Here is a 26,489-nt window from a genome sequence, read left to right as displayed (position 1 = left end):
TTAAATTAAACCGAAAAGTAGTAGATTTAACCTAAAAAAAGAGACTAAATTCAAGCCGATATTTGATTTGTATTCCGCCAAATCAGTACAGATTGAGGAACAAAACTTATTTAAAAAAATAATTAAAGTATAAAAGAGGACTAAATTCAAACGGAAAAGTCCTAAATACGTTTTCGGATCTACGTTCCGTTTTTAGCAAAAGATATTGTTACGACGGGGTCCATTCCCGCCCCCCGTCGTGGGGATAGCCCTGGAGTTTTTACAGACGATGATCAATTGAGAATGCTGAGGTCTTTCCTTCAAACACTAAATTTATTTATTTAACCTTACAGTGCTTACGGCTTTACTATGGGTCTTGTCTCTTCGGGGGGTGGGGGGGTATCTTGATGTTCTGGATGTCGGGGTGATCTCTTCGCTGGGGCTCCTCGCTTTGTCTTTGTTGTTCTTCGAGAATTTCACTTTAGGCTTCTCGCACTTCTTCACTTGTGGGTCTCTGGCACTTCGGTGTTCTGGGACTTCTTCGCTCTATGAGTCCTTTTGTTTTCACTCTTATGTTCTTGCGTTTCCGCACTATAAATTCTTTTTCACTTTATGCCCTTAGGCTTTTTCACTTGTGAGTCTCTGGCACTTTAACGTTCTGGGACTTCTTCCCGCTATGAGTCCTTATGTTCTTGCGTTTTCGCACTATAAGTTCTTTCTCACTTTATGCTCTGGGGCTGCTCTCGGGTTGCTCGTTTTGGAAAGAGTTCCACTTCAATGCGGAGCTCATCCGCTCGTGGCAATCCGCCACGCTCTGTCCTCCTCGACTGCTCCTTCCCAACTCTCCATCTTCCACTTCTTCTGCTGCTCTTGATGCTTTTTCTCTGCCAAATGTTGCACACGTGTGAGCGGCTGGAGTTCTTCCTCAAAGGGGTGTTTTTCTTACACCGCCTTGGGTTTATTAAGGGTAAGCTCGTTGCGCATTCCTCCCTAATGGATCTTCTTTGCGCTTCCCCTGTTTACCCAGGTGGTGTTATTGCGCATTCCTCCCCAAAGTGGTCATTCCGAGAGCGTTTATGGCGCCTTTTCCGCCCTTCGGTAATGGATGCCACTTTGGTTGGCGCGGCCCTGAGAGATTTTTCCCACAGCTGCGGAACATTTGGCAGAATGCTCTATTCAGCAGTCTCCTCATTTTGGGGGGGGGGGGGGGGGGGGGGGGGGGCATTTTTAAATGCCACCGTAACAATATTTATGTAAATGTTCGGAAATATTCGGATGATTCGCTTAAAAAATCATAATATTCGCCAGATAAACACCCCTTGACTTAAAATATTTTTATAGAGAACTTTGCTGTTCCTTTGCGAAGAAGTTGCATAAACAATCCGGCTTTTTTGGCAAAAATTTGTGAGAGAAAAAAATGTATTATTGGCAAAAGACATTGTTGAATTTTTTTTTTGAAAATTACATAAAATTTTTTATTCTCTGCCGAGTAATGCTTTAAAAATACAATGTCACTGGTTTTGTACAATTTATCTCTATATATTTCATCTTTTTTTAAATAAAATATATATCAATAAATCCACCAAATAATAAAAAAAAATGTACAAACGTCCTCAATAAAAAAAAATCTTCTCTAATAAACTTTTCACTTCCTTGGGAAAGAAAATAACATATAAAAGAAAAAAATAACTTAATAAAAGAAAATCTGCTCAGAGCATTTTGAAATTCCTGTTTGTGTCATGATTTAAGAAATTGTACAAATCAAATGAGATTGTACCGTAAAATATATATACGATTTTTAAATGTTATTTTATACAATTATTAAATAAAAATTCTCTCTAAGTAATTTAAATAGTAATACAGTTTTACTTGTTTTTTTTATCACACAAAGATCCATGTTCATGTTATTCTTGTAGTTTTTTCTGTGTCTCCATTTTGGCTAAAAACACGCAATTTATCCCAAAGATTGACGCAATTATTTCTTCTTGTTTTTTTGTATATAAATTAAGTAATTGATTCACTTCCTATAAACGTTTCTGGTTAAAATCTCTCATTTTTTCATCGTATAATAATAAAATCTCTTCAAAAAATTTCATCAATGAGACTAAAATCTCTCTCTGTTCGTCGTCTCGTCTTATTAAACTTTCCAAAGTAACAAATGATTTGTACTATCTTCCCTTCCGGCAATATCATTCATTGAATTTATATTTGAATTGCGGAAATCTTCGCATCCATCACCGCCAGAAATGAGGAGAATTGAAGATTCCTTCTTGTGCTTCGTCTGTGATCCCTTTCTGCGTGTACAAATCTCCGTATGAGAAGCCACACACAACAAAAGCAAAAAAAAATATTTTAAAAAAAAATCTTTCACTTACCTGGAATTCGAATTCGATCGACTCCCTTCCGTTGTTTCCACGCACGTCAGGAAGCGAACGTGCCCCGTGTGCCCGTGCGGCATTGGCATGGCTGTACTGTTGACCAGATGCCTCCCAGCTGTGGCGCCACTGCTCTGGATGACTAACAGGACACCAGCACTCGTGCCAATGCAGATGAGATCGCGACACGCGAGGAGTGCCGTGATCCGCAAACACGCCGCCTTGTGCTGCCGAATGATGTCATCGCAATTTGACAGCATCTTACTCACGGGACCACTCACGTTCACCTCCACCACGATCTCGTAGGTCTTGGAATGGAAACACTTTAGCACGGAGGAGTTCTGTATGGACATCCACACGCCATGTTGGGATGCCACCATGTTCGTTATTGGTTTTGATTCACTCGATATTTGCACCTCGTTCTCCACCTTTGAATAGTTTCCGAATTTGGTTTTTTTGGAGGGAGAAATAATTAAGAGAAAAAATTAACAATTTTCTTATCTACTTTGAAAATCAGTCCCTATTAGACCTCGGTCGCTATCGGGCGTATAAAAAAGTCAGTCCGCGCTAAAGTGAGTGAAAGTGAAAAATTGTGAAGTGGCTGCAAATCCCACAAACCTAACACTAAATCCTCAATAAATCCTTCCTTTTCTCTAAAATCAAAAATAATTTTTCTAAATAAATAAATAATATTTTTTGCCCTTGGGGGGGCTCCCCCCAATGGATGTGTTAACGGACATTCATAAGGGAGGTTTTCCCTCCCTTACAACAAAAACTTTCTTTAATACCCAAAAATTTGGGAAACACCTGTTGGTTACCAATGGTAACAAAGAGCTAAAGAAACTTAATGTGTTCCAAGCCTATGATGCTCTCCAGGTGCTCTCCCCTACGGGGATTGCCCACGTGTCTTGGCTCCCGAGTGGCGACTTTTTAATCACTCCAAAATCCCAAGAGGATTATGACTCAATCAAGAAGACAACATCCATGGCTGGTATCAAGGTCGAGGTAAAGGAGGACAAGAAACATGCGGTTCAAGGTAGGATTCATTGCAAATATTTAATTGGCATCGAGAAGAAGGAGATCTTGGAGCGCCTCGCGTCCCAAAAGATCACCGACATCGAATGCATGAAGACTCGCGATGCATGCGGGAAACTTGTGGACTCCCCTGTACACTTGCTCACTTTTGATCTTGATGAGGTCCCTGAAACAATTGATGTCGGTTTTTTGCGTGTTCCCGTCCGGTTACACGTCCCATCACCAATGAGATGCCCCACATGCTTTGTGTTGGGCCACACAAAAAAGTGGTGCAAAATTGAAGAACCAGTATGCGGTCGGTGCGGATTAAAATTGAGTGCTCACTCTGAACAACCATGCAAAAATCCCCCGTCTTGCGTAAATTGCCACGGTTCGCACCCGAGCTATGATCGTCTATGCCCCGAATACATACTCCTCGAGGGTATCAACACTATTAAAGTCACTGAAAAAGTATCACTTGGTACAGCAAGAAAGCTTTTCTTCCAGAAGTATGGATCCAAACCTACGGTTATCGACAGAATAAACCAGTTGGGTTTGAAATCTTTCGCTGAAGTTGTTAAGCAATCCCCTCCACTCACACACAAAGGCCCTAATGCAACAAACTCCAAACACCACACTGATACATCTGCACACCAATCCAATCCGATAAACCCAAAAGAATCACAATCTCATAATGACAATCTCGCACAATCAGATGCACAAAACACACACGAGGCGAAAACATCCAAACACACAAAAAATGCAGAAACACACACCCAGAAAAATTCATCCCCAAAATCAAAAAACAAGACACCAAAAACAATTAACCCAGCAAGCACCCACCTGGCCAAATCCCAGAAAAAATATATTGCAGATTTGGAGGCTCGCGGTTTCAAAGGATTTGCTGATTCGTCTGAGTCGGCGGAGGAGATCAATGAAACCTCTACACCTCCAAATGAACAGGAGGTACAAACCCCCACCACACAAAATACAGAAACAGAAAATGTTTCAAACACCACACAAAATAATGAAATTGAAAAAATTTCGCACAAACACAAAATCTCTCGAGAAATTCCCTATGAAGTAAGCTCTGAGGATGGGAGGTGCACCTCTCCATCTCATACAGAGTCCTCAACCTCCATGGAGATAAGCCCACTGAGAGGTTTTAAAAGGGGGCGGCCAGAATCTTCTTCTGGCTCCTGCAATGAATGTCCAACCTCCCCCGGGAGACGACAACCACGAAAAATTTTAGCAATCCCCGCACAAAACATTTTGGAAGGCCAAAGCTCTTCAGGACCAGGAGAGGGGCCTCCAATTGACCAATCACAATTATAATGGATCTAGTTGATAACAATGGATCCACAAACACACAACAAAGTCCAATTGCCGCATCACAGAACTCAAACAACATCACAACAGCCCGAACTCAATTGGCCAACAATTTCATCCAATGGAATTGCCGAGGTTACTGGAGAAGAAAACCAGAATTGGAACTACTCATCAAAGAATATTCACCAATTGCAATCGCCCTGCAAGAAACACATCTTAATGATAATGGAAATACACCCTTCCTCAAAGGTTATTCAGGAGTCTTCTACAACTCTGCTGAGAATCCGACAAGAAGCAGCGGTGTTGCTCTACTTATTCAAGATGGGTGGCACTATGAAGAAATTACTATAAATTCCCCTCTAGAATTCATTGCAATAAAATTAAATTGGCTACATAAATTAACTCTGGTTTCATTTTACAATCGACCTCAAGACAACCTCCCCAAAAATCAACTTAGCCACCTAATACGACAACTCCCTCGCCCATTCATAATCATGGGAGACTTTAATGCTTCAAATCCCTTATGGGGGAGTAACAGGCTCGACCAAAAGGGTAAAGCTATCCAAGAAATCCTAGAAGAGGAAAATCTTGTCGTCCTGAATAATGGTACATTCACTAATCTTTCCTTAGCACATGATACATTTAATGCAGTTGATATATCAATCACTGACAACTCTTTTGCCGGAAATATTACTTGGACTACACATAGTGACCTCTGTGGGAGCGACCATATCCCAATTATCATCTCAGATATAACACATGCACCACAACTACCCTCTCCTGTAGAAAGATGGAACGAGAAAGGAGCCGATTGGGACAGATTTACAGCACTTTCAAATTTAAATGAAATGGATCTAGACTCCAGCATAGAAGATCAATATCAATTTATTGTCAATAAGATATACAGCGCAGCCTGTGAATCAATCCCTAAAATTTCTGGAAATGATAGAAGGAGGAAAGTCCCGTGGTGGAACAACGACATCAAAAATGCTATCAAGGAAAGGAAAAGAGCTCTAAGGCGCTTTAAAAGGCACCCCATGACAATACAACGGGATGAATATCTCCGAGCGGTAGAGGAAGTAGATAATCTTATAAATGATGCAAAGAAAGAATCTTGGCATGAATTTCTTCAGGAGATAAACCCGGAAACTTCAACTGCAGAGATGTGGAGACGAGTGAGGTCCATAAAAAGCAACCACAATCAACAAATAAAATTTCTTAGAGAAAACAATGCTATCATCACAGACACGAAAGAAATGGCGGATGCACTTGGGAGAAGATTCACTATACACTCTTCAGATTCAATACTCTCTTCTGATCAAAAACACAGCAAAAATATTATCTCACAGGAAATCACAACTTTGCCGAAAAGAAACCATTACCCTGAACTTGACCTTCCATTCACCACAAAAGAGTTCGACGGGGCTCTAACAAAAAGCAAAGGAAAATCAACTGGGCCAAACAATATATCCTACAATATGCTGAGAAATCTCTCAAAAGAAACTAAAGAAAGTATTCTATATTTCTTCAATCAAATGTGGATTCAAGGAACTTACCCTAACAATTGGACCTCAGCAAATATTATCCCTATTCCAAAATTCAAGGACCAAACACCGATTAATCCTGAATATCGTCCGATATCCCTCACAAATTGTGAATTAAAGGTTTTCGAAAGGATGGCAAGCTTTCGATTAAACTGGGTTCTCGAGTCACATGGCCTTTTATCTGCATCACAATCCGGATTCCGAAGGGGTAGATCTACTATAAATTCTCTCCTAAAACTCACATACACTATCTATAAAAGCTGGGACAAAAATCACCATACTACTTGTGTGTTCTTTGACTTAGAAAAAGCCTATGACAAAATCTGGAAGCCAACAATTATGAAGCAGCTCATCAAGTGGAATATTGGAGGCAATCTACTTTCTTTTATCGAGTTCTATTTGGAAAGGAGGGAAGCTAGGGTTTTTGTAAATGGAAAATCCTCAGACCCACACTCGTTCGAAAATGGAACCCCACAAGGAGGAGTTCTATCTGTTATCCTATTCTTAATAGGCATAAATAGCATCCAGGACCTTTTTCCGGTCAACTCTAATGTGAATCTCCTCTTATATGCTGACGATATAGCAATCTACTGTAGTGGGAAAGATAGATCCTTAATAGACGAAAAGCTTCAAACAAAAATTGATGAAATAGAAAATTGGGCAAAAATAAATGGGTTTCAATTCTCAAAAAGAAAAACTGCTGCTGTCCACTTCTGTAAGAAAAACCCGATGAAATGCTTAGGACAATCACTCCACTTTGGAGACACCGCCATCCCGTATGATGAATCATATAAATTTTTGGGAGTTACTTTAGACCGAAAACTAAAATTTAAAAAACATATTAAGGATATAAAAACTGCATGCAGCCATAAGTTAAATATTCTCAGATGTCTATCGGGTTTAAAATGGGGAGGGCATAGGAAATCCCTTAAAACCGTTCATAAGACTTGGATCATCCCGAAGCTAAACTACGGAGCTGAGATCTACTCTGTAGCATGTCATACTTCTATAAAACCCCTAATAGGATCCTACAACGAAGGCTTCCGCTTAGCTTCTGGAGCTTTTCGAACTTCACGTGTGCCCAATATCTTAGCCGATATTGGTGCTCCTCCTATAGACCTACAGTGGAAAATCCAATGCTTCAAAACAGCTGCACGAATCCTGAGTACTCCTGGTACATTGGGCCACAATGAAATAAAAAATCCTGAAGAAGCCCTACACTTCAGAGGGTACTTTGGTGAAGCCGTAAATACCATCCACAACAATCTCCTGCGAGAAAACCCATTAATTCCAAAACTAGTATCCCGTGAAGCTCCATGGCTCCTCGAAGAGGAATGGATAGACCTCTCCCTTACCGCTTTCCACCTCAAAACGGCTCCAGAAATAGAGGTGAAGGGATTTTTTGATGAGCTTTGCTCTAAACTCAATGTTACTCACTCCCAGATGGTTTTCACCGATGGATCGGCAGATGATAAAAAGAAAGGACTTGCTGTCACTTCCATGAACACCAATATAGTAAACTACAAATGTGATGATGAGTACAACATATTTGAGCTAGAATGCAGAGCCATCAGTCTGGCCGTCGAACACTGCAGCGAAATCCCTGATGTGGTCTGGGTAATTTTTTCCGATTCACTTTCCTGTCTTCTTGGAATTCTCAACATCAAAAACTGCCACCCCATAATCTCCAAAATTAGATCCTCATTAATATCCTCAGGCGGGAGGATAAAGCTGGCCTGGATCCCCAGTCATAAGGGAATTGAAGGAAACACCAAAGCTGACCAAGAAGCAAAAGAAGCAGCAAATAAAATCTCACAGGATCTCAGCGAAATTCCCCTCAGTGGGCTGCTCTCAAAAATATTCTCCTACACCTCCCGTATCCACCAAGAGTGGATCACGGAAAACACACAAGGAATGGGGTCCTTGATGGGATACTCCACTGAAGGGCTAGAAACCGCACCCGAATTGTCGAGGAAAGAGCAGACGATCATCGGGAGACTGAGGATCGGACACACACGCCTCACCCACAACTTCAAAATGGTGAGAGGAGGACAACCTCCCCAATGCGAAATCTGCAACGACGTCCTGGACGTCATGCACCTCCTTAACGTGTGCAGAAAATACTCCGACCACAGAAGCAGAATCCTTGGCAATTTTGATTATATAAAATGTCTAAAAGAGCCTGACTATCATATAAAAATAATCAAACTCATAGATGCCATGGGGCTCTCCGCTGAAATCTGAGTAGGGAAATTCCAGGGTGCACTCCGACAGGTTGACTGGGTGCACACCTGGACCCGCCTTTCCCAATTACACTCAAATATTTTCATTTTCTTTTCAAATTCATTTTCATTCATAAGTTCCACCCACATTATCCTCACTCACAACTTTCCATACACATCCTTCAATCAAAACCTTGCAGCCACAAACTCTCAAATGCCACACAAACCGTTTTTCGCACCAAGACATTCACGAAAAAACTAAGGCGATATGAATAAAGCCTTTATAGTAGCAGTAGTAGTAGTAGTACTTTGAAAAGTTAAATTTTAGAAGTAATTTTGCTATAGAATCTATTTAACCAGAAAAGGCTTGATTTTTTTTAATTGCAACAGTCTCTCTTAAAAGTTATTTTAAAAAAATCTAGTTTTATTTTAAAATCTCTCAAAAGAATGCAATTTTTAAGCACTAAAAACTAAGAAAGGAAATTTTCTAACGTAGAACAAATAAAAACGTTTCTTTAAAAAAAATATCCTTAGAGGACAACATTTGGATTAATCCGATTAATCCAAAACGACCAACTTTTCTTTCAGAAAATCAATCATAAAATCGAAAAACATAAGGAATGTTAGATTTATTACAAAACCTGTAATTAAAGGGCCTGATTAAAGTTTAAATATCATTTTAAAGTCATAAAAAGTTTTTTTTTTCATAACTTTAAGGTTTTTTATGGCTATCTAAACAATTTCTAAAAAAAAATATAATATTCCCTAGAAGATTTTTAGTTATTTTTTTTTTTTAAATTTATTCAACAATAAAAAGTTTATAAGATAGCTTAAAAAACCTCTTCAGAAAATAGCGAAAAATCTTAAAGATTTTCTTAACCATTTTTCAATGAACTCGATTTTAGGAATAATCGACTTGAACCTAAACTTATATAGGTTTTCTTAAAGTGTTTAAGAGTTAAAAATAAAATATTTATCAAAAGTTAAAGATTTTTAAATGCTTGAATGATTTTTTTTATTAATAGGTATTATTATTCTTTTTAAAAATTTTATAAGATCACCAAATTAAAAACCAAAAAAATCTAAATAATTTTCAAGACTCGCAGATTATCTAGTTTCAAAGATATTTTAAAATTGATTAAGAACTCAAAAAAAAGCATTAGAATTAGAAAAGAATTGTTCAGTAAAATTGTTCGATAGCTTCTCAAAACAATTTCACATGAGACGTTTCGTTCGAAGGCTTTATTCCATCTTCATCAGGTTTATAAATAGATTTTTCAGGCCCAATGAAGAGAAATTAAGTCTTCAAAATGCCGGCGGCGAAATTATTTTAAGAAACTGCTAACGATCCTTAACTGTGTTCTCTCGCATCGCTAAACCTTTATTAATGAATTTCTTTATCAGTTTTAAATTCTAGTTTTATCAATAAGAATATTCAAAATTAATAAAAGAGATTAGTGTCAAATGAAGTGCGTAAGAAGTTTTTTCAAAGCCTAGTAAAATCCTTTCTCTAATAACTGTTCTAATTAAGATTTTTCTTTTACTGTAAAGCAGGAAATTTTCCTAATTTTTAAATTTTAATATTCCATTTAATGTTTTCTTTTAACAAAATTTAAATTTCTTCGTAACTTTCTGAACAAAAGAAATCACCTAAAAATATTCTCACAGCAAAATAAATTAAAAATAAATTTTGAGGACTCACCTGATGTGTTGAAACATTGAAGATTTTAATAACTCCCTGTATTGAGCACCATAATTTTCCATCTACATTTAGGAGCTTCGTGATGGGATTAGAAGCTGAGCCAATTGTCAGTGTTGTTGGGTCTGATGTATTCCATCCAGCTTAGAGAAAATTGCAAATTAATTGATATTTTACAATTAAAAGGATTAAATTTCAAGCTGAGAAGACTCACTTCCGAGATTCTCTCTCGTGTAGATAATGAGATCCCCATTGGCTAGAGCCACGTAGACCTTATTGTTCATGTAGAGAATGTGATAGACTGCACTATTGTGCTGCATCTTAATCTTGTTGCGCTTTATTCGAATGTTATCGGAGCAATTGTAGACATGAATGCACCCATCCTCTGTGCCCAACCACATTGTTGACTGACTGAAGTCGCCGCAGTCGAAGGGCTGCAGCGGATGTAGGTCAGACTTGTTGGGATGACCGTGGAGGTTGCATTTGGTGTCAGCTGAAAAATCCTTTTCGGACTCATTGTCACTCGAGCTGCTGGAATCGAGGTGGATGTTATTGAAGATTGCCGAGAGGGATTGAACTTTGATGGATTTTGTGCAATTCTCGGTGTTCTCCTCGAATGACGGCGTACTTTTCAGCTGATTAGTCACGTTGGCACTTCTATAAAAGGCAACACAAAAATATTATTCAACACATGCCGATAAGCTTTTGAATGGAGTTTCGATGGCAAAACGATTAGATGGGAGTCGCTCTCTATTACCCTTTATCTGCGGGCTGCCACTCAATTTCCGATGGTACCGAAGTCACACACAAAATACGCGCATTGCACACACCATTGCAACTCGTGACCGTCGGTTCGGCATTTAGGCTGAGGACACAAACTTGCCCCACGTAGCCATCGCTATTGCACACCCACACATCATTTTGAGCCCCCAACGTAGAGGCGGCGCATGTAAACTGAAGTCCAGCACGCGTCTTCCGGATGGGAATTGATGAGATAAACTCAGGCATGGGGATCGTCTCTAAATTCGATGCTAAAATGAAGAAATTTTCTATTGGAAGAAAAATCATTCAAAGAGTCTTATCTTTTCTTACCAAACTTTTGCTTTGCCTCCCGGAAAGCCTGTTCCCACACACTTCTCCGTTCAGGATTTACAAATTGTATGGACATGTGCTGCCCACCTTCGGATCCACTCGAATTCCCCCCAACTGTAAACTCCAACACACTCAATTGACCATCATTGAGCTGCTTCTCACTCAATTGCTTCTCGAGATCCTTCTCCAGCTCACGCGCTGCCTCCTCGAGATGCTGATGTGGGCATCGGAGGGTGATTACTGCAGCAAGAATTTGCTGAATCTTCTTCGAATCCTCCATCAAATACTCAATCTCCTTAATACTCTTACGACTATTGTCATCTTTGGCTGCATAAGAAACATGTAGGAATTAATTAATAATTATTAAAGATTTCTGTTGAGAATTGAAATTTTTGTGATTTTTCTTTAAATAAAAAAATATTTTAAGCCTATTTTAAACAATAATCGAAAAAATGCACATATTCCGTTTTAATTTAAAGGAAAAAAGAAAATTTTGTGGTAGCAAGATGAATTTACTTTTCTTACTTCGTAGTATAATCGTTAAAGTACTCGTCTTTTCACAACGTTTATCACGAGTTCGAATCAAGACTGAAATTTGATCTTTTTTCGTTCTTTTTTTTCAATACTTTTTATATCAAATTAGGATTAGAATTCAATAATGGGGTAATAAAAGTTGATAAAAGTATAGAAAATTCTTAGAAAATTGCATTGAAAGTAAGGGAGAAAAGCAGTTCCGACCTCGAATTGAACTCAGGATAATCACGGTGAAAAGGCGGACACGTTAACCATTGCACCCCGATGTAAGCAGAATAGATTTATGTTCGTACAACAAAGTTTTCAAATTTTCATCAATTTATTTGACAATTTTACTGCATTTTTAAGCTTTGAATAAATCTAAAAAAGGAAAAAAAAATTAATTGTTTTTTTAACAAAAATCTTTCAAATAAACGCCAAAATTTAATTATTTTTGCTCCTCTTTTGATTTAAAAATGTACTGGTAAGCTGACCAAGCTTACGAGAGCTGTGTTTCTTTCAGTGTACCAATTTTGTGAGAGCAAACTAGAGCGTAAATTAATTTAAATACGCGCAAAGTCGGGAAAAGTTGAAAATTTATCCCCCGAGAAATCTTTAAAACGCCATATCTCGGGAACGGCTCCATAGATTTTCGAGTTTGAGCTATCGTTGGAAAGGTCTTAATCTCAACTATAACATATTAAAATATGAAGTAAATCGAAAAAAGCATTTTCGAAAAAATTCGAGTTCGAAATTTTCGAAAATTTTGATATTGACTTTAGCGCCTCTCGCGGTCATTTCTCGAATTTGCAATGTTCTAGACATTTGTAGGGTTTCACGAAACCTTTCATTTGCGCTTGAGTTGATCAAAATCGGACTAGTAGAACCCGAGATATGACATGTCAAAGTTGGAACTCAATATTTTCAAAATGGCGACATAAATTTTTTTAATTTTTTTTTTATAAATAGATGTTATAGTAAGCTATAATATATCAAAAAATGAAGCAAATCGATAATGGCGTTTTCGAGATATTCATCGAAAACTCATCGAAAATTTTGTTTTTGATTTTTGGCCCCCTAGCGGTCACTTTTGAAACTTTGGATGTTCTAGAGAGTTGTAGGGTTTGTTGAGATCTTTCATTTGAGCCCGGGTTGATCAAAATCGGTCAAGCCGTTTTCGAGTTATGGTCGATTTTCGATGAAAAATTGTGGCGGCCATATTGACTAAACGGCTTGACCGATTTTCGAAAATGAGGTATCGTTGGAAAGCTCTTGATGTCCCCTACAACATACTAAAATTTCAGATTTTTAGCTATTACAGGGGCTGAGATATAGCGAAAACAAAATTTGCAGGTTATTCAAAATGGCGGATGCGAGGGTGGGGGGTAAAATTTGACGTCATAATCTGACCTCTTCCAGTCGACTTTTAAACTTTGCCGTTTACCGCAAGTCTCTATCTATTACCGTTCTCTTGCAATTTATGGTTGAACCACGGCGGACGGCCGGACGGCCGGACGGACGGCCGGAAAAAAAATTTTTTGGCGCATACGTTTTTTGGAATGTAGGGACCCTAATTCGTGCTCATCCCAAGTTTGAGCCCGATCTGACGACTTTCGATTTTGCTCGGTACACAAAAGCTGTGTCTGAAAGAAACACAGCTAAAAAAACTAATTTCTTAAAGAATATTCCTGCAATTTTAAGAATTGAATAAAATCCATGAAAGATTTTTTTCTTAAAAATCAATTTCCCGCATAAAACTTGCAAAAATGATTCGAAAATCGTTCAATTCTGCTCCTCACTGTTTGACAAATAAATTCAATTAGGTAATACCTGGTGAGACAGGTAGTCAAAGTGAGAAGGCAATTTATTAGCCGGCCCCTTCTAGACTTTATTGAGATAATAAAAAAAAATTAAGAAAAGTAGTAGTGCTATCACCAAAAACCTCTCAAATGGAAAAACCACGAGATTAGCTAAAAGGAAAATTCACAAATTTATTTTTGAGGAGTTTTTCTCTTTGCTTGAAAATTGAATTTTCTTTCTTCAGAAAATTTGAATGCAAAAATTTTTGGCATCAGATGATCTTCAACCAGAATCTTATGACTTTTATGAATTTTTTTTTTTGGCAAATTGCTTAATTTATTGCCTTTCTGCTATCGCACACCGGCTTCCCACAATTAATACATCGCGCCTTGTTATCGAGAAGAGGCAAAAATTCGGTGGACGTCTTTCACTTTTTGTGTGTATTTTATCAATATCTCGCGATATCAACCGCAATGATTATGAAATGCTTTTTATGGCGAAAAAATAACCTCCGGGGTTGCTCTTTCATTTTCCAACTCATTTTCACGGCGCTCGGAAGTATTAAAAAGGTGCGCTCTCCCTCCTTGTCTTTGAATTTTCTGAGATTGTGGTGTGAAGTAATTTAGTTTTTTGTTGTTGTTGAAGAGAACGCATCATGATTGACGAACGTGCCAAGTTTATAAATTCTCTGTACTTGAGAAATCTCATTGAGGGGAGTTTCCGTGAGAATGATGTGAAAATCAAAGCTTATTCCGTGGAACAATCCAGTGAAGTGATTGCCAATGAAGGAAGTTTCTTCATGAAGAGGGTGCTTATCAAGTAAGAGAGCTCTCAATTCAATTTTCCTTTCAATCGCGCGCTCTTCTCTCACCGTTCGCACGTAATTAATTTATTTCGTTTTGATTTAGATTTACGTCCCGAAATTCAACTGATGGCTCCCTTTCGTTCATTGTGAAGATCAATGGAGATGCCAAGGGGAGGAATCCACGCGATCGTGATGTCTACGAGGAAAAAATCCCCTCAATCACGAACCTCCTCCTGAAGTGTGCGGGAAATATTAAATTTGTCCCAGAGTAAGTCGGTCAGATTAAAAGGGAAATTCAGGTTAAAAAGAAGCACAAAAGGATAATCTTCCCACTCTCTTTTTGCAGTCTCATTTCCATTACGCAGGAACCAAGGGAGGTGTTTGTCTTCGAGGACATCACAGCCAACGGCTACCACGCAGAATACATTAAAACAGGTCTAAATTTGGAACAGAGCAAGATCTCTCTGCAGAAAATGGCCTTTTTCCATGCAGCCTCCGCCCTTGCCATCACCAATGACGCCGACGCCTTCGAGGGGTACACAGTGGGACTTCTCACACGCCAAACTGGCACATTTTATCAAGACATCTTCAAGAAGATTACCCACCCGTCGAATCCACTCCAACTCGATGGGATGATTTTTGATAAATTGAAGACACTCAGCACAAAAATTGTCCCCAAAGCCATTGGCGACTACACGCGCGCAACCCCATTCCGTGTCCTCAATCACGGTGACTTCTGGACACGGAACATCTTCTTCAAGTACGAGGACAGCAACCTCGTGGATGCTCTCTTTGTTGGCTTCCAGAGTGCCGTTGTTGGGTCACCACTCATTGATTTGCTGTACTTCCTCAACACTGCCGTGGAGTACAAGACGCTGATAGAGTCACGCGATCAGTTGATTTACGCTTATCACGAGACACTCAAGTTTGTCCTCGAGAAACTCAACTACAAGGGACACATTCCCACTCTCAATGAAATCCAAATTGACATCCTTAAGAATTGTGCTCTTGGTGAGTTAAAGAAATTTTACTTTTCTGCCTTTTTTCCTTGAATTTTTAAGGAATAATGATTTTGAATTGAAATCTTATTGGGAAAGATTCTTGTGCTAGTTCTGAAGGTCTTTTAAAGGATTGTAAGGATCTCTGATTAAACCGAAGATCTGTAGAAGATCCTTCGAAGCTGTCTTTTGGGGTTTTTTTTATGATCATTTCTTATTAATTTAGTTGATTAATCATTGATGAAGATTTTTCAACTGATTTTTATCCTTTTGAAGGTTTATTTATGTTCAAGTGTAAGAGATCTTAGTTCTCTTAAAAATTCCGTAATGTTCAAGTGATCGTAAAGGCTTTAAGAATAATCAGAATAAGATTATGGGTTGACTTCTAACAAATTTTATAAAAAAAATGAAGAACTTTGAAACGATTTTCATTGTTTTTTATGACTTTTTCAGTTCATGAGGATCCAAAGAAGATCATTTGAAGATTTTTCGAAAGATCACTGATCATTCTCCATCAAATATGTCCAAAATATATTTAATAAAACTACCGATCTTTAATTGTAAAAAAAATCAATATGTTTTGATAGATTTTGATCATTTAAAGTTAAAAGTTTATTTATTTTTAAATGATGAGTTAATCTCTTAAAAATTCTATGATCAAGTGATCGTATAAACCTCAATAATGATCAGAAAAGGACAATGATCATGAAGGAAACTGTAGGACTTTGACACGATTTTCTTCTTTTATAAAGTACTTTATCTTCTTTTAGTTCTCAAATCTTAATAATTATTTGCAATAAAGTTAAGTTTTAAATGTAATTTTGAAGAGTTTTTTAACGTTAAAATCAAAGAGAACCTCATGGAAATCTCTTAAATAATTAATCGATCATTCTTTGACCTTTTCTTTTAACATTAATATTTAAATAACAACCATCAACAACGCCGCTTCTTAACAATCGTAAGACTCCTTAAGCTTCATTATGATGGAAATATGATAAGGAAATACTTTGACGGAATCGGAATTGATTAATTTTTTATCTATTCTTATCTGTTTGTAAGAAAATTCTTCCGTACGTCCATTCCTTATTAGAATTTCGTGAATTCCTCTTTAAAAAAATTTGCGGTTATTTTTAACCATAAAAAGTATCTAAAATTCAAATAAACAATCAAAAAAGATTCTTTTATCGTAAAGAAAACTAAACAAAATAAACCATCAAAGCATCAAAAACAAATTAAACTTTAAAAATATAATCAATGACATTTTTTCGTTCATTTTAAATTTTCTTCCCACTTTCCAGAATTGACCTATCTCCTGGCCATTGCTCCAATTCTTCGTGCCAACACCAATATTGTCCTCCCACGCGATCAAGCTGAGAACACCGTGGCCCCAGTGTCGGAGAAAGAGCTCGTGGAAATTTTCTCAGACATCAAGAAGGACGTAACGACCCTCCTGTATGCCTTCAATGACAACGGTCGCCTCGACTGGGCCTTCTCTGAGGGCAAGATTAAAGGTCTAATTGGCAAATTTCAGAACTAAATCCCATCGTATCCCCCCTTCCGGCATTCCATCTCTTCTTTTTTTTTTCTATAATCCGCATAAGAGAGAAACTAACATCATTGCATACTTATGTACAACAGAGATATGATACAGAATAGAAAATAAATGAAATAAAAAAAAATATGGTGTGGCACCCAAAAGAGTGGATTTTATCTTATCAACCCCAACTTTTCATGTGCTTCCTAAATCAGCAAAAATCTCCCTCCAGAGCTTTTGATAAAAGCAACAACAAAATATGAAGCGAAAGAATATAAAAAAGAAGGAATTTACTCACTCTTGACAAACTCCAAATCACTTATCGGTATTTTCGTGAGAAATTTATATTTGTTCGTCTCGACGTTGGCGGCAATGTTGTAGTTAATTCTGGTGGTTGTGAAAGAAGCATGAGAGAGAGAGAGAATAATTATGAATTTGCAGAGAAACTTATAAACAGTGGACGCGGAAAGAACAAATGCCATCCATATGCTTGCACTTACATATTTGGTTTGCGAACTGTGCCGCTTCGTCGTTTAATACTCGTTAGGATGATCAAATCACTGAAGAGGAACAGCCCACGTTCCTTCCGTGCCGACTGGCCCGAGAAGATTGTAACGAGGTCAAAGGCAATGAAGGATCGGTCGGTTGTGACGAGATTCGACACCCCCTCAATGGCACTCTCAATCTCCCTCAGAACTGCCTCACGTTGCCCACTTTGCAGTGCTTCGCGTTCCTTGCAGTTTATGTGAAGCAGAATTCTGTGGACAGTCTTGTTGGCCTCCAGGAGGAGAGCCTGGTCAGGATGCTCACTATCAGTGTGTTTAATGAGGCGTGAAAGAATTAATTCGTAGCTGCAAAATTGAAAAATATTTTTATTTTTATCCTTTAATTCCTGGAAAAGATATTATTTTACGGATCAGGAGAAAATTTTCGTGAATTAGGAGGAGGAAGAAGTTATCAGGAGCGTAAACATTGAAGGTGTCTAAACAACCCCTAAAAAATTAGAGCTTCCTTTTATAGGTCTAAACAAATCATTTTCAAGTAAATTATAATTAAAAATTCAACTTTAAACGTTATAAAAAGCATTAAACGTTTGAAAAAAATATTAGAAATATAAAAGAAAATTCCAATGTGAGAAAATTAATGTCAAACGTTAGAAAAAAATCAGACATTCAATCGAACGTTATAGTCTTCAAAAGAAAATGTCAAACTTAAAGAAACGTCAAAAGCTGAAAAAAGAAGAGTCAAACTTTGAATTCGTCAAACGTTAGGAAACTGAACTCAAACGTTAAAAAATATTAGAAAGTGTGTTAAAAAAAGAAACGTTTTAGGTTAAAAAGTTAAACGTTAAAAAATTATCTAACGATAAAATTAACATTATACGTTTTAAGAAAAATATCAAACATTTTTAAAGAAATGTCATTTTGGTTAAATTCAAGGATTTTAAAGAAGTAAAACCTAAAGAATTTCTTCTGCAGATTTTTTAGAGTTTTAGTTTTTTTAGAACTAAATTTTAAAAGAAATTAAATGAAAGAAAAAATAAGAATTCTAAAGAACTTACTTTGGGAATTTCTGAATTGGTTTAATGAGAAGATTATCTAATGGTAATTTTCCTTTGTGCTCCTTGGCTTGAACCTCAAGGAAGCGCGCAAAGGAAGCTTGCGTTGAGCAGCAACTCCGTATGGAATCCCTTGCTTTGCTCAGATTATTGACGAAATTCGAATAAATCTCCAAAACTGCTCCACAGGAAAACTACAGAAAAAAAATAAAAAGGCAAGAAAGGATAACCCGGAAATTCCTTTTAAAAATTCTTCATTGAACATACAACATTATTGAAAACATCCCCGATGATTTGATTGGAATTCCAGCAGTCGAGGCGCTTCTTCAGCTCATCCAGAAAGCCCTCATGAATGCTGAGAATTGATGGCACCATGTAGAAGATATCATCGACAATTTGCGCGTCAATGGACACTTCACAGTCACTACTCTTCAGGGGATTCATGTATTTCTGCACAATGGTCTGCAAGGACTCCACGTAGGATTGTTCCGTGTTGTACAATTCGATGACAATGTGCGTTCGTGTGTCCTGAAGAACAAGAAAAGGTAGAGAAAAACCCTTAAGGAATGGGCGGATCCTTTCATCCACAACAACAGAAAATTCCCTCATAAGGCTCATCCTTTTGCCAAAGCAACAACAAAAAAAATAGCCAGAAAAACTCACACTTTCAGCAATGCTCTGATAGAAATTATTCGAGAGTGTTGAGGACCTCCTGAGTTCCTCAGGATCTTCCTCTGAATCCGAACTAGTGCCGTACATTTTGAGCATGTATTTGGTACGTGAAGAATTTGTGTCGTCACACTTGTTACTGTTCACTTGAGCCATTGTCTCGAGGCCGTCAGCACGGAAAAAAAGCAACACCCACGAGAATACCCCAAAATTTCCCCCTTTTCGGAGGCTTTTTCACGGAAAATTCGTACAATTAATCACAAAATGGCACATCCCAGTGAAAAAAACATGAGGATTCTTGCCACAGAAACACCCTCAATTAGGCCGAAATGAACTTTTTACTTTAACTACGCTAATAAAAAAAAATACTTTGACTACTCCTCTGCAATTTTCCACGAAGACGCACTTCCACACACTGAATTTCCCAATTTTCCACTTCCTGGCCTTTTTCATTCCCCTCCTTCACGAGCAAACACCACACACATTCACAGATTTTCTCTCTCTCGCGCTCTCTTCTTATAATTTTACAAAATTCTCAGCGAGTGTTGGAGAAAAAAGAAAACAGAAGAAGGAAAATTGACTATCAATAGAGAGGAAAAAATACATTTTCTCCAACACTGAAAAAAAGCTCTTCCCTCCCAAACATAACTCACACAGCTTTTTTTTTAATTCTCTCTCTCTTCTTCTATGCCTTCGTCGCACAGGCTCTATAAATATATGCGCATAAAAATCTTTAAAAAAAATCTCAATTTCTCCTCTTTTTTATCAAAATAAAACCCTAAAAGCCTACAAATCTTCAGAGAAATGGCCTATCAAAAGGGAATAGTTTGACTGAATATTGAGAAAATTCACACACAAAGCCTCTAAAATGATCAAAAAGATTATCCAAAAGAGATTTTCATAACGGCTCAGCTTTGGCTATAAATAATACTGCGTCGTTTGGAAAATTGTCGATGGAGATGAAGGATGATTGGGGAAAAACAATACTCATGCGTGTATGGAAATGAAAATCTCTCTCATATAGCACATTTCCACACAACATCTGGAGCACTGCGCCATGGAAATTTCTTTGAGCTAATTCCGGAATTTCTTTTCTTTTATTTAATTTTTTTTTTAATTTATGTGGAATTTTTATGAAACTCATAAATTTCATAAAATTCATTTAAAAATGTACTGGTAAGCTGACCAAGCTTACAGGAGCTGTGTTTCTTTCAGTGTACCAATTTTGTGAGAGCAAACTAGAACGCGAATTAATTTAAATACGCGCAAAGTCGGGAAAAGTTGAAAAGTCATACCCTAAGAAATTTTTGGAAGGCCATATCTCGAGAACGGATCCATAGATTTTCATAAATTTTTTTTTGTTTGAAAGGTCTTGAAGTCAGCTATAACATATCGAAAAATGAAAAAAATTTATGTCGCCATTTTCGAAAAATTCGAGTTCGAAATTTTCGAAAACTTTGTTTTTGACTTTAGCGCCTCTTGCGGTCATTTCTCGAAGTTGCAATGTTCTAGACATTTGTAGGGTTTCTCGAAACCTTTCATTTGCGCTTGAGTTGATCCAGATCGGACTTCCCAACAAACATTTCATTTGGCTTAAAAGACTAAAAGTTCTAAAAAGGTGTTATAATGGTGTAACACAGAACTTTTTGTCTTATAAAGGGATTAAATAGGCTATATGTTCTACTAGAATTTTGCTCTTATAAGCCATGATTGTAGTTCTCTATAGGACTTCGATATGAGTCTTTTGTTCTCAGGAAAATAATTCCAATAATGTCTTCTTATAAAAGCCTACAGCCTATCCATATAGAACCAATAATCTACAAGAAAATATGTTTCATAATGGGGTATTATAAGATAAATATACTTAAAAGAATGCTTATAGCATGCAATAAGAATTTTATAGAACTGCTTATAGGATTTTTATGAAACCTCTTTCTCCCTTAATGAAAAATTATTATTAAAGTTATATTTTCATTGCTAAATATAAATTATTTTTTGAGATCTAATCGATCTAATACATATGCGCAACAATACATCATCTAGTTGATTTTTCAAAGAAAAAAAAAAGAAAATATTTTTTCTCGTATTTAATTAGCATTGACATATCGCCTCTACCATGCAAAAGTATGGTAGCTGAGAAAGGCAATTTTTCACATGAAAAAGTAAATTTGTCGCGTACGTACAATACTTTCTCAAGGGAGATGCGAAATTTTAATAGAGAGCATTTTTGAGGAGCTAACTAGATCGTTATAAGAATTCAATTCTCAGAAGGTTCTAAAGAGTTCCCATAATGTTCTACGAGTATAAAAGTGTACCAAATATCCCGTATACTTCGGTAGAAATAAATTCTAAGGAGTTTTGTTAAATACGAAATTCACACATTTGCCTGGCAAGATATGTGTGTATTCTCAACTCTTTCAGATATGTTCCCGGAATGCAGAGGAAGTTATCCAAGACATATGTTCATCAATTATACATATGAATTAATGAATTAATTATATAATATAATCACAAAATAATATGATATATAAATACGAAATATCAAAAAAATCAAAATAATATAGAAAATTGGAAAAAAATAATAATTAAAAATCTTTTTTAAAAATTTTACGAATTTTTTCGTAAGTTTTATAACGTTCCTATAAGCAGTGCTATAAGTTTCTCATAGTGTATTACAAGACGGCACTAATAAGTATTTCATTTTCTTATAATATTTATTGTAGATAGTTATAAGACTGTTATAGGATAAACCTAGAGAACTCTTGTAGGCCCTTATTAGTGCGCCAGATTGGCTCATAATGGTCTGAGAGACTTATATGAGCTATCTACAAGCGTTCTCTAGGAAATTCATGGTTTTATAAATTTTACTTGAAGTATTCAGTGAGAATACTATAGAACCTATTTTGTTTGTTGGGTTGTAGAACCCGAGATATGACATGCCAACTTTGGAAGGCTATATCTCGAGAACGGATCCATAGATTTTCTTCATTTTTGGCATGAAGCTAGATAATATGGTCAGCTACAACATATGAAAAAAATTTATGTCGTCGTTTTCGAGATATTAATCGAAAACTAATCGAAAATTTTGTTTTTGATTTTTGGCCCCCTAGCGGTCACTTTTGAAACTTCGGATGTTCTAGAGAGTTGTAGGGTTTGTTGAGATCTTTCATTTGACCCCGGGTTGATCAAAATCGGTCAAGCCGTTTTCGAGTTATGGTCGATTTTCGATGAAAAATTGTGGCGGCCATATTGACTAAACGGCTTGACCGATTTTCGAAAATGAGGTATCGTTGGAAAGGTCTTGATGGCCCCTACAACATACTAAAATTTCAGATTTTTAGCTATTACAGGGACTGAGATATTGGCAAAACAAAATTTTGAGGTTATTCAAAATGGCGGACGGAGGGGTGGGGGGTAAAATTTGACGTCATAATCGGACGTCTTCCAGTCGACTTTTAAACTTTGCCGTTTACCGCAAGTCTCTATCTATTACCGTTCTCTTGCAATTTATGGTTGAACTACGGAAGGACGGCCGGCCGGCCGGACGGCCGGAAAAATTTTTTTTTGGCGCATACGTTTTTTGGAATGTGGGGACCCTAATTCGTGCTCATCCCAAGTTTGAGCCCGATCTGACGACTTTCGATTTTGCTCGGTACACAAAAGCTGTGTCTGAAAGAAACACAGCTAAAAAAGGGATTTGTTAATATGCTTGATTCTTTAGCAAATAAATCGTGAAAAATTTTTTTTTTAAAAATGAAACAAAAAATGAATAAAGAAAAATTTAAATGAATAGATAAGGCAATTTTTGTGGTTAGAAAAACTTACAAATGAATATTTAATTTAGCTTTAAATTAGGGCTTTGGTTGGTCTGTTTTTTTTTTTAAATCCAATTTCATTTTGAGCATAAAGCTTTCATTAAAGAATTTGTCTGAATGTCCTCATCCGGTATGTAATTAAGCAAGAAAGGAGTAGATTCTGATAAAATCTTTTCTTTTCTTTTCTAACAACTGAAAAGTTGCTGTAAGATTTTGACAGATGAGTGTTCTTAAATCGTTCTATTGTCGTTCTAGAAAAGAAAAACAAAGAATTTGTTGTTCAGGAAGATAGTCAAAAAGAACTCTGAGAGGTCTGGAAAAGTAATTTTCCTTCAAAAATACGATTAAAGGTAGAAACAAAATGTGAAAATCCTATAAGATTTTTCCCGGAATACCAAAAATCTTATATGTATAACTGACGAATTGTAAGAAAAGAAAAGAAGAGATTTTTATCATAATCTATTTTATTTACTTATTTCAATTTCATTAGGTGTTTTTTTATTTATCAGAATCTACCCCAACTGGAATTTAAGCCTAAGCTTTCGATCATTTTTTGTTTGAAAAGACTAAAAACGATATCACCTAAAAATAAGCGATTACGGTTTTAGGTACAATGAAGATTAGAAATAAAAGAAAATATCCTAAATTCTTATTTGCACAATTCCTATGATAAATCATCTAAAACGACGCTTGAATTAGATTAAAAGTTGTCAAAAAGATTAAAAATTAGGGATATTTAAATTTTAAGGGCTTTATTTCGTTGCTCTAAATGGTTTTAGAATGCCGTAAATCGTTCATTAAATTTTTATCCTTTATACTTTCTAAATTCACACTGATTAATTTAGCCCCATTCGAATTTTTATGATAAAAGCATTTTTGCTAATATTCTTAAAATGATTTAACCTTTGGAATGCGGACGTTATTTTGGAAACTCTACAGGAACAAAATGGCCAAAATGTGAGAATTTCAAATAATTTTGTTGAGCACAAAAATTTATTTCCTAAATCGAAATTACTGAATTCTTATCAGTATTTGGCCATTTAACAAAAGTGCAAGCAAATTTCGAATTTTTAGTTTCAAAATTGGCTTGAAAATCGTTTTTGAAAGTCCCCGAGTTTCCAAAATAACGTGACCATCCCTTATATTCATTTTAACACAATTAAATCGACTAATTTATTGGCGCAGTACTCTCTTCTGCAAATTATTACACAACAGGGTGATACTAAAAAGAATTAATTGGCTATTCCTTTTTTTTTTAACAATCTCAAAAAAAGTTCTTGATTGATTTAAAAATATTTTTCAAAAAAAAATCTTTTAAAGAAATTCCTCAAAGAAAAAAAAATTGAAAAGAATTTTTTTGGGCAGCACCTTGTGAAGAGGATAAATGGATCCAAATGTGGGAGAGAGGAAGTCATTGGGAGAATGTGCGAAGTGAAAATCTACTGGGAATGTTTATAAACACACTCCAATCACACCCCAGTGTGTGACTAACATCGTCACTCCGGAATATTTATCAATGGGCCCGCGCGCTTTTGCTTTGCGTGCGGATGATGGGTCAGATAAACATTCCCGGACAGCCGGAATGCACGCACAGAGAGCGAGAGACAAAGCGGATGGGATTTTGGGGGCTCGGACTCACCATGTGCTGCAGAAGGGACGCATGCGGTGACAGGGTGGCTATCACATCGGCCGAATGCAGCTGCTCCGTGGAACTCTGATCGCACGACGATGACTGATGCAGGAAATCCATGAGGAGCCCCTTGTTTATGGCACTTGTGGCATCATTGCTATTCCTCTGGGGTGGGTAGTCCTTGGTGTAGGACGAACAGAGGCTATCCATTGATGTGTTCTTCGTGAGTATTGTGCGGCAATCGCAGGATTTACTGTTATTCAGGAAGTTTATTGACTTTTCACTTGGATGAGTATTTAATTTCCTCTCACTCCCATCTGGTGCATCCTCGGAGGTGAAGTTCCTGCAAAAAGGGGAAAATTATCATTAAGAAGTTTCTTCACTTCTCTTTAGCGATGTCCTTGAGGGACTTACACATTGTTGAGACTCAGCGCTAGGTGATCGTGGTAGACTTTGACGGGTTTCTTGAGCTCTGCCTCCAGCATTTGCCCATAGGGGCCACGGATGGATCTCAGGGGTCGCTTTGAGAAAGATCTCCCATTGCTCGGGAGTGGTCCTTTGGGGGATTTCCCGGAATTTACCATCTCTTCGGGGAAATTTTCATAGCCTTCCGACCAAACGGGGTCATCGAAGGAGAATTCAGGTGTTCGCTGACTTGCAAGAGTTTCACAGCTGCTATTCTTCTCCTCACTGGCGAGTACCTCCACTGTGTCGAGTCTCTCCCGGATTGGCCACTGAATGTAGATCCCTTTGCGTCGGCGGGATTTATCGGTGGCTTTGCGTGTTACACTGGACAGGAGGGCATCAGCTGAGGAGAAGGAGACACTCCTGTCAAAGTCTGCATGCCTCTTGCGCACTTCCTGGGCATTTGAGGGTGGAAAATTGGGCACTTTTGGTGGTTCTGGCACATTTATTGGCTTCTCATCGGGACATTCATGCAGTGGATTGTCCTTATGGGCTTCTCCCTGGGAGATGCACTCAATGACACACACAGGGAGTGTTTCATTGTACTCCTGCAGCTGTGGGGCGAATTCTTCTGGCTCGGAAATGTTCAGGTGCGTTGTGGACGTGAATGTGAGACGCTCCTCACGCTGGGGCTGGACGGGAATTTCTTCTGGCACATTTTGGGTTATCTCTGCGTTCTCACTGCTTGCTGGGAGGTCAGCTAATGGCACAATTGGTGGCTCTTCTGCTGGTTGTTCTACAATTGGTGGTTGCTCTTCTGTTGGTGGTTGTTCTGCTACTGATACTTCCTCTACTGCTGGTGATTCAGCTGGTGGCTCTGCCGGAAGTGCCACCACATCCTCACCCACTTCAGACTTTATCGAATCATCGGACACTTCGCTACTCTTCCTCTGACTCAGGGATTTGCTCTTAATCTTCCTCGGAGGCGGCACAGGAGCAATGGGGATCACCGGTGTGGATTCCTTGAGAAGCTCCGTGATCTGTCGCAATCGTTCCGTCCGTTGCTGCTGTGTCTTCCCCCCACTGGGACACCCCGCAGCAGCAGCAGCAGCAGCTTCCGGTGGCTCACTCATCTCACGCGATTCATCCATCGTGGATCTACGTCCGAGAGCGGGAAGAGAGACATTTCATTCATATTTCTACCCACGCCTGTGAGTGTGTCGCCGTCCCGCACCCCCGCAGCGGCACACTCCTTTGGACATTTTCTAAAATTATAAATTACCTTGCGCTATTGATAAAAATAAATCCCAAAGTACCCCAACTTTTCAAACTCTTCCACTTTCCCAGGAAATTACATTTTTCCACCATCTACCTACACCCACCATCCTCCAATGGCACACACTTTTCCACCCCTTTCGAGAAGCTTTTCCTTTTCTTTTTCAAATTAAACTTTTCCGACCTTTTTTACGCACTTTTTGCACACAAAATACAAAATTTACATTAATCGC

The 26,489-nt window shown here is 37.6% G+C and overlaps 4 protein-coding genes across 6 annotated transcripts in view; 3 read left to right on the top strand and 1 right to left on the bottom strand.

Annotated features, from left to right (window-relative positions):
* LOC129789706 (rhomboid-related protein 2) overlaps nt 1-1,831 on the top strand; it is a 6,968-nt gene extending 5,137 nt beyond the window's left edge. For both annotated transcript variants that reach the window (XR_008750488.1, XM_055826713.1), the window contains exon 6: nt 1,321-1,831. The gene's annotated coding sequence lies outside the window, so the exon portion shown is untranslated. The remainder of the gene's footprint in view (nt 1-1,320) is intronic.
* LOC129789572 (uncharacterized) overlaps nt 1-26,489 on the top strand; it is a 656,748-nt gene that overhangs the window by 426,032 nt on the left and 204,227 nt on the right. The window contains exon 7 of one of the 2 annotated variants that reach the window (XM_055826452.1): nt 17,027-17,053. The exons of the other annotated variant lie outside the window; for it this stretch is intronic. The gene's annotated coding sequence lies outside the window, so the exon portion shown is untranslated. The remainder of the gene's footprint in view (nt 1-17,026; nt 17,054-26,489) is intronic. 2 annotated transcript variants of the gene reach the window in all.
* LOC129789567 (rho guanine nucleotide exchange factor 17) lies at nt 1,823-26,489 on the bottom strand. Its single transcript, XM_055826441.1, has 13 exons — nt 26,264-26,489; nt 24,991-26,139; nt 24,586-24,919; nt 18,730-18,990; nt 18,466-18,656; nt 17,405-17,755; nt 17,203-17,291; nt 11,255-11,581; nt 10,920-11,193; nt 10,377-10,819; nt 10,166-10,305; nt 2,355-2,782; nt 1,823-2,273 (listed from the first exon to the last, which is right to left on the bottom strand). Exons 1-13 carry the CDS (start codon nt 26,347-26,349, stop codon nt 2,117-2,119), a joined length of 4,230 nt encoding a protein of 1,409 aa, XP_055682416.1. The 5' UTR covers nt 26,350-26,489; the 3' UTR covers nt 1,823-2,116.
* LOC129789689 (uncharacterized) lies at nt 14,096-17,068 on the top strand. Its single transcript, XM_055826692.1, has 4 exons — nt 14,096-14,386; nt 14,476-14,640; nt 14,719-15,383; nt 16,669-17,068. The coding sequence occupies exons 1-4, from the start codon at nt 14,223-14,225 to the stop codon at nt 16,905-16,907; spliced, it is 1,233 nt and encodes a 410-aa protein (XP_055682667.1). The 5' UTR covers nt 14,096-14,222; the 3' UTR covers nt 16,908-17,068.

The sequence above is a fragment of the Lutzomyia longipalpis genome, chromosome 2 (assembly GCF_024334085.1).
Source record: "Lutzomyia longipalpis isolate SR_M1_2022 chromosome 2, ASM2433408v1".
Lineage (NCBI taxonomy): Eukaryota > Metazoa > Arthropoda > Insecta > Diptera > Psychodidae > Lutzomyia > Lutzomyia longipalpis.
Note: the sequence above shows the minus strand (reverse complement) of the source record. Positions and strands in the feature narration are given on the sequence as shown.

Coding starts and splice junctions, on each gene's coding strand:
- LOC129789689 (XM_055826692.1), top strand. CDS start 14,223: ATGATTGACGAACGTGCCAAGTTTATAAATTCTCTGTACTTGAGAAAT. Junction 14,387..14,475: donor ATGAAGAGGGTGCTTATCAA/GTAAGAGAGCTC, acceptor GTTTTGATTTAG/ATTTACGTCCCGAAATTCAA. Junction 15,384..16,668: donor CCTTAAGAATTGTGCTCTTG/GTGAGTTAAAGA, acceptor CCCACTTTCCAG/AATTGACCTATCTCCTGGCC.
- LOC129789567 (XM_055826441.1), bottom strand. CDS start 26,349: ATGGTGGAAAAATGTAATTTCCTGGGAAAGTGGAAGAGTTTGAAAAGT. Junction 17,292..17,404: donor ACAGTTCGCAAACCAAATAT/GTAAGTGCAAGC, acceptor CACAACCACCAG/AATTAACTACAACATTGCCG. Junction 2,274..2,354: donor CGATCGAATTCGAATTCCAG/GTAAGTGAAAGA, acceptor TTGTACACGCAG/AAAGGGATCACAGACGAAGC.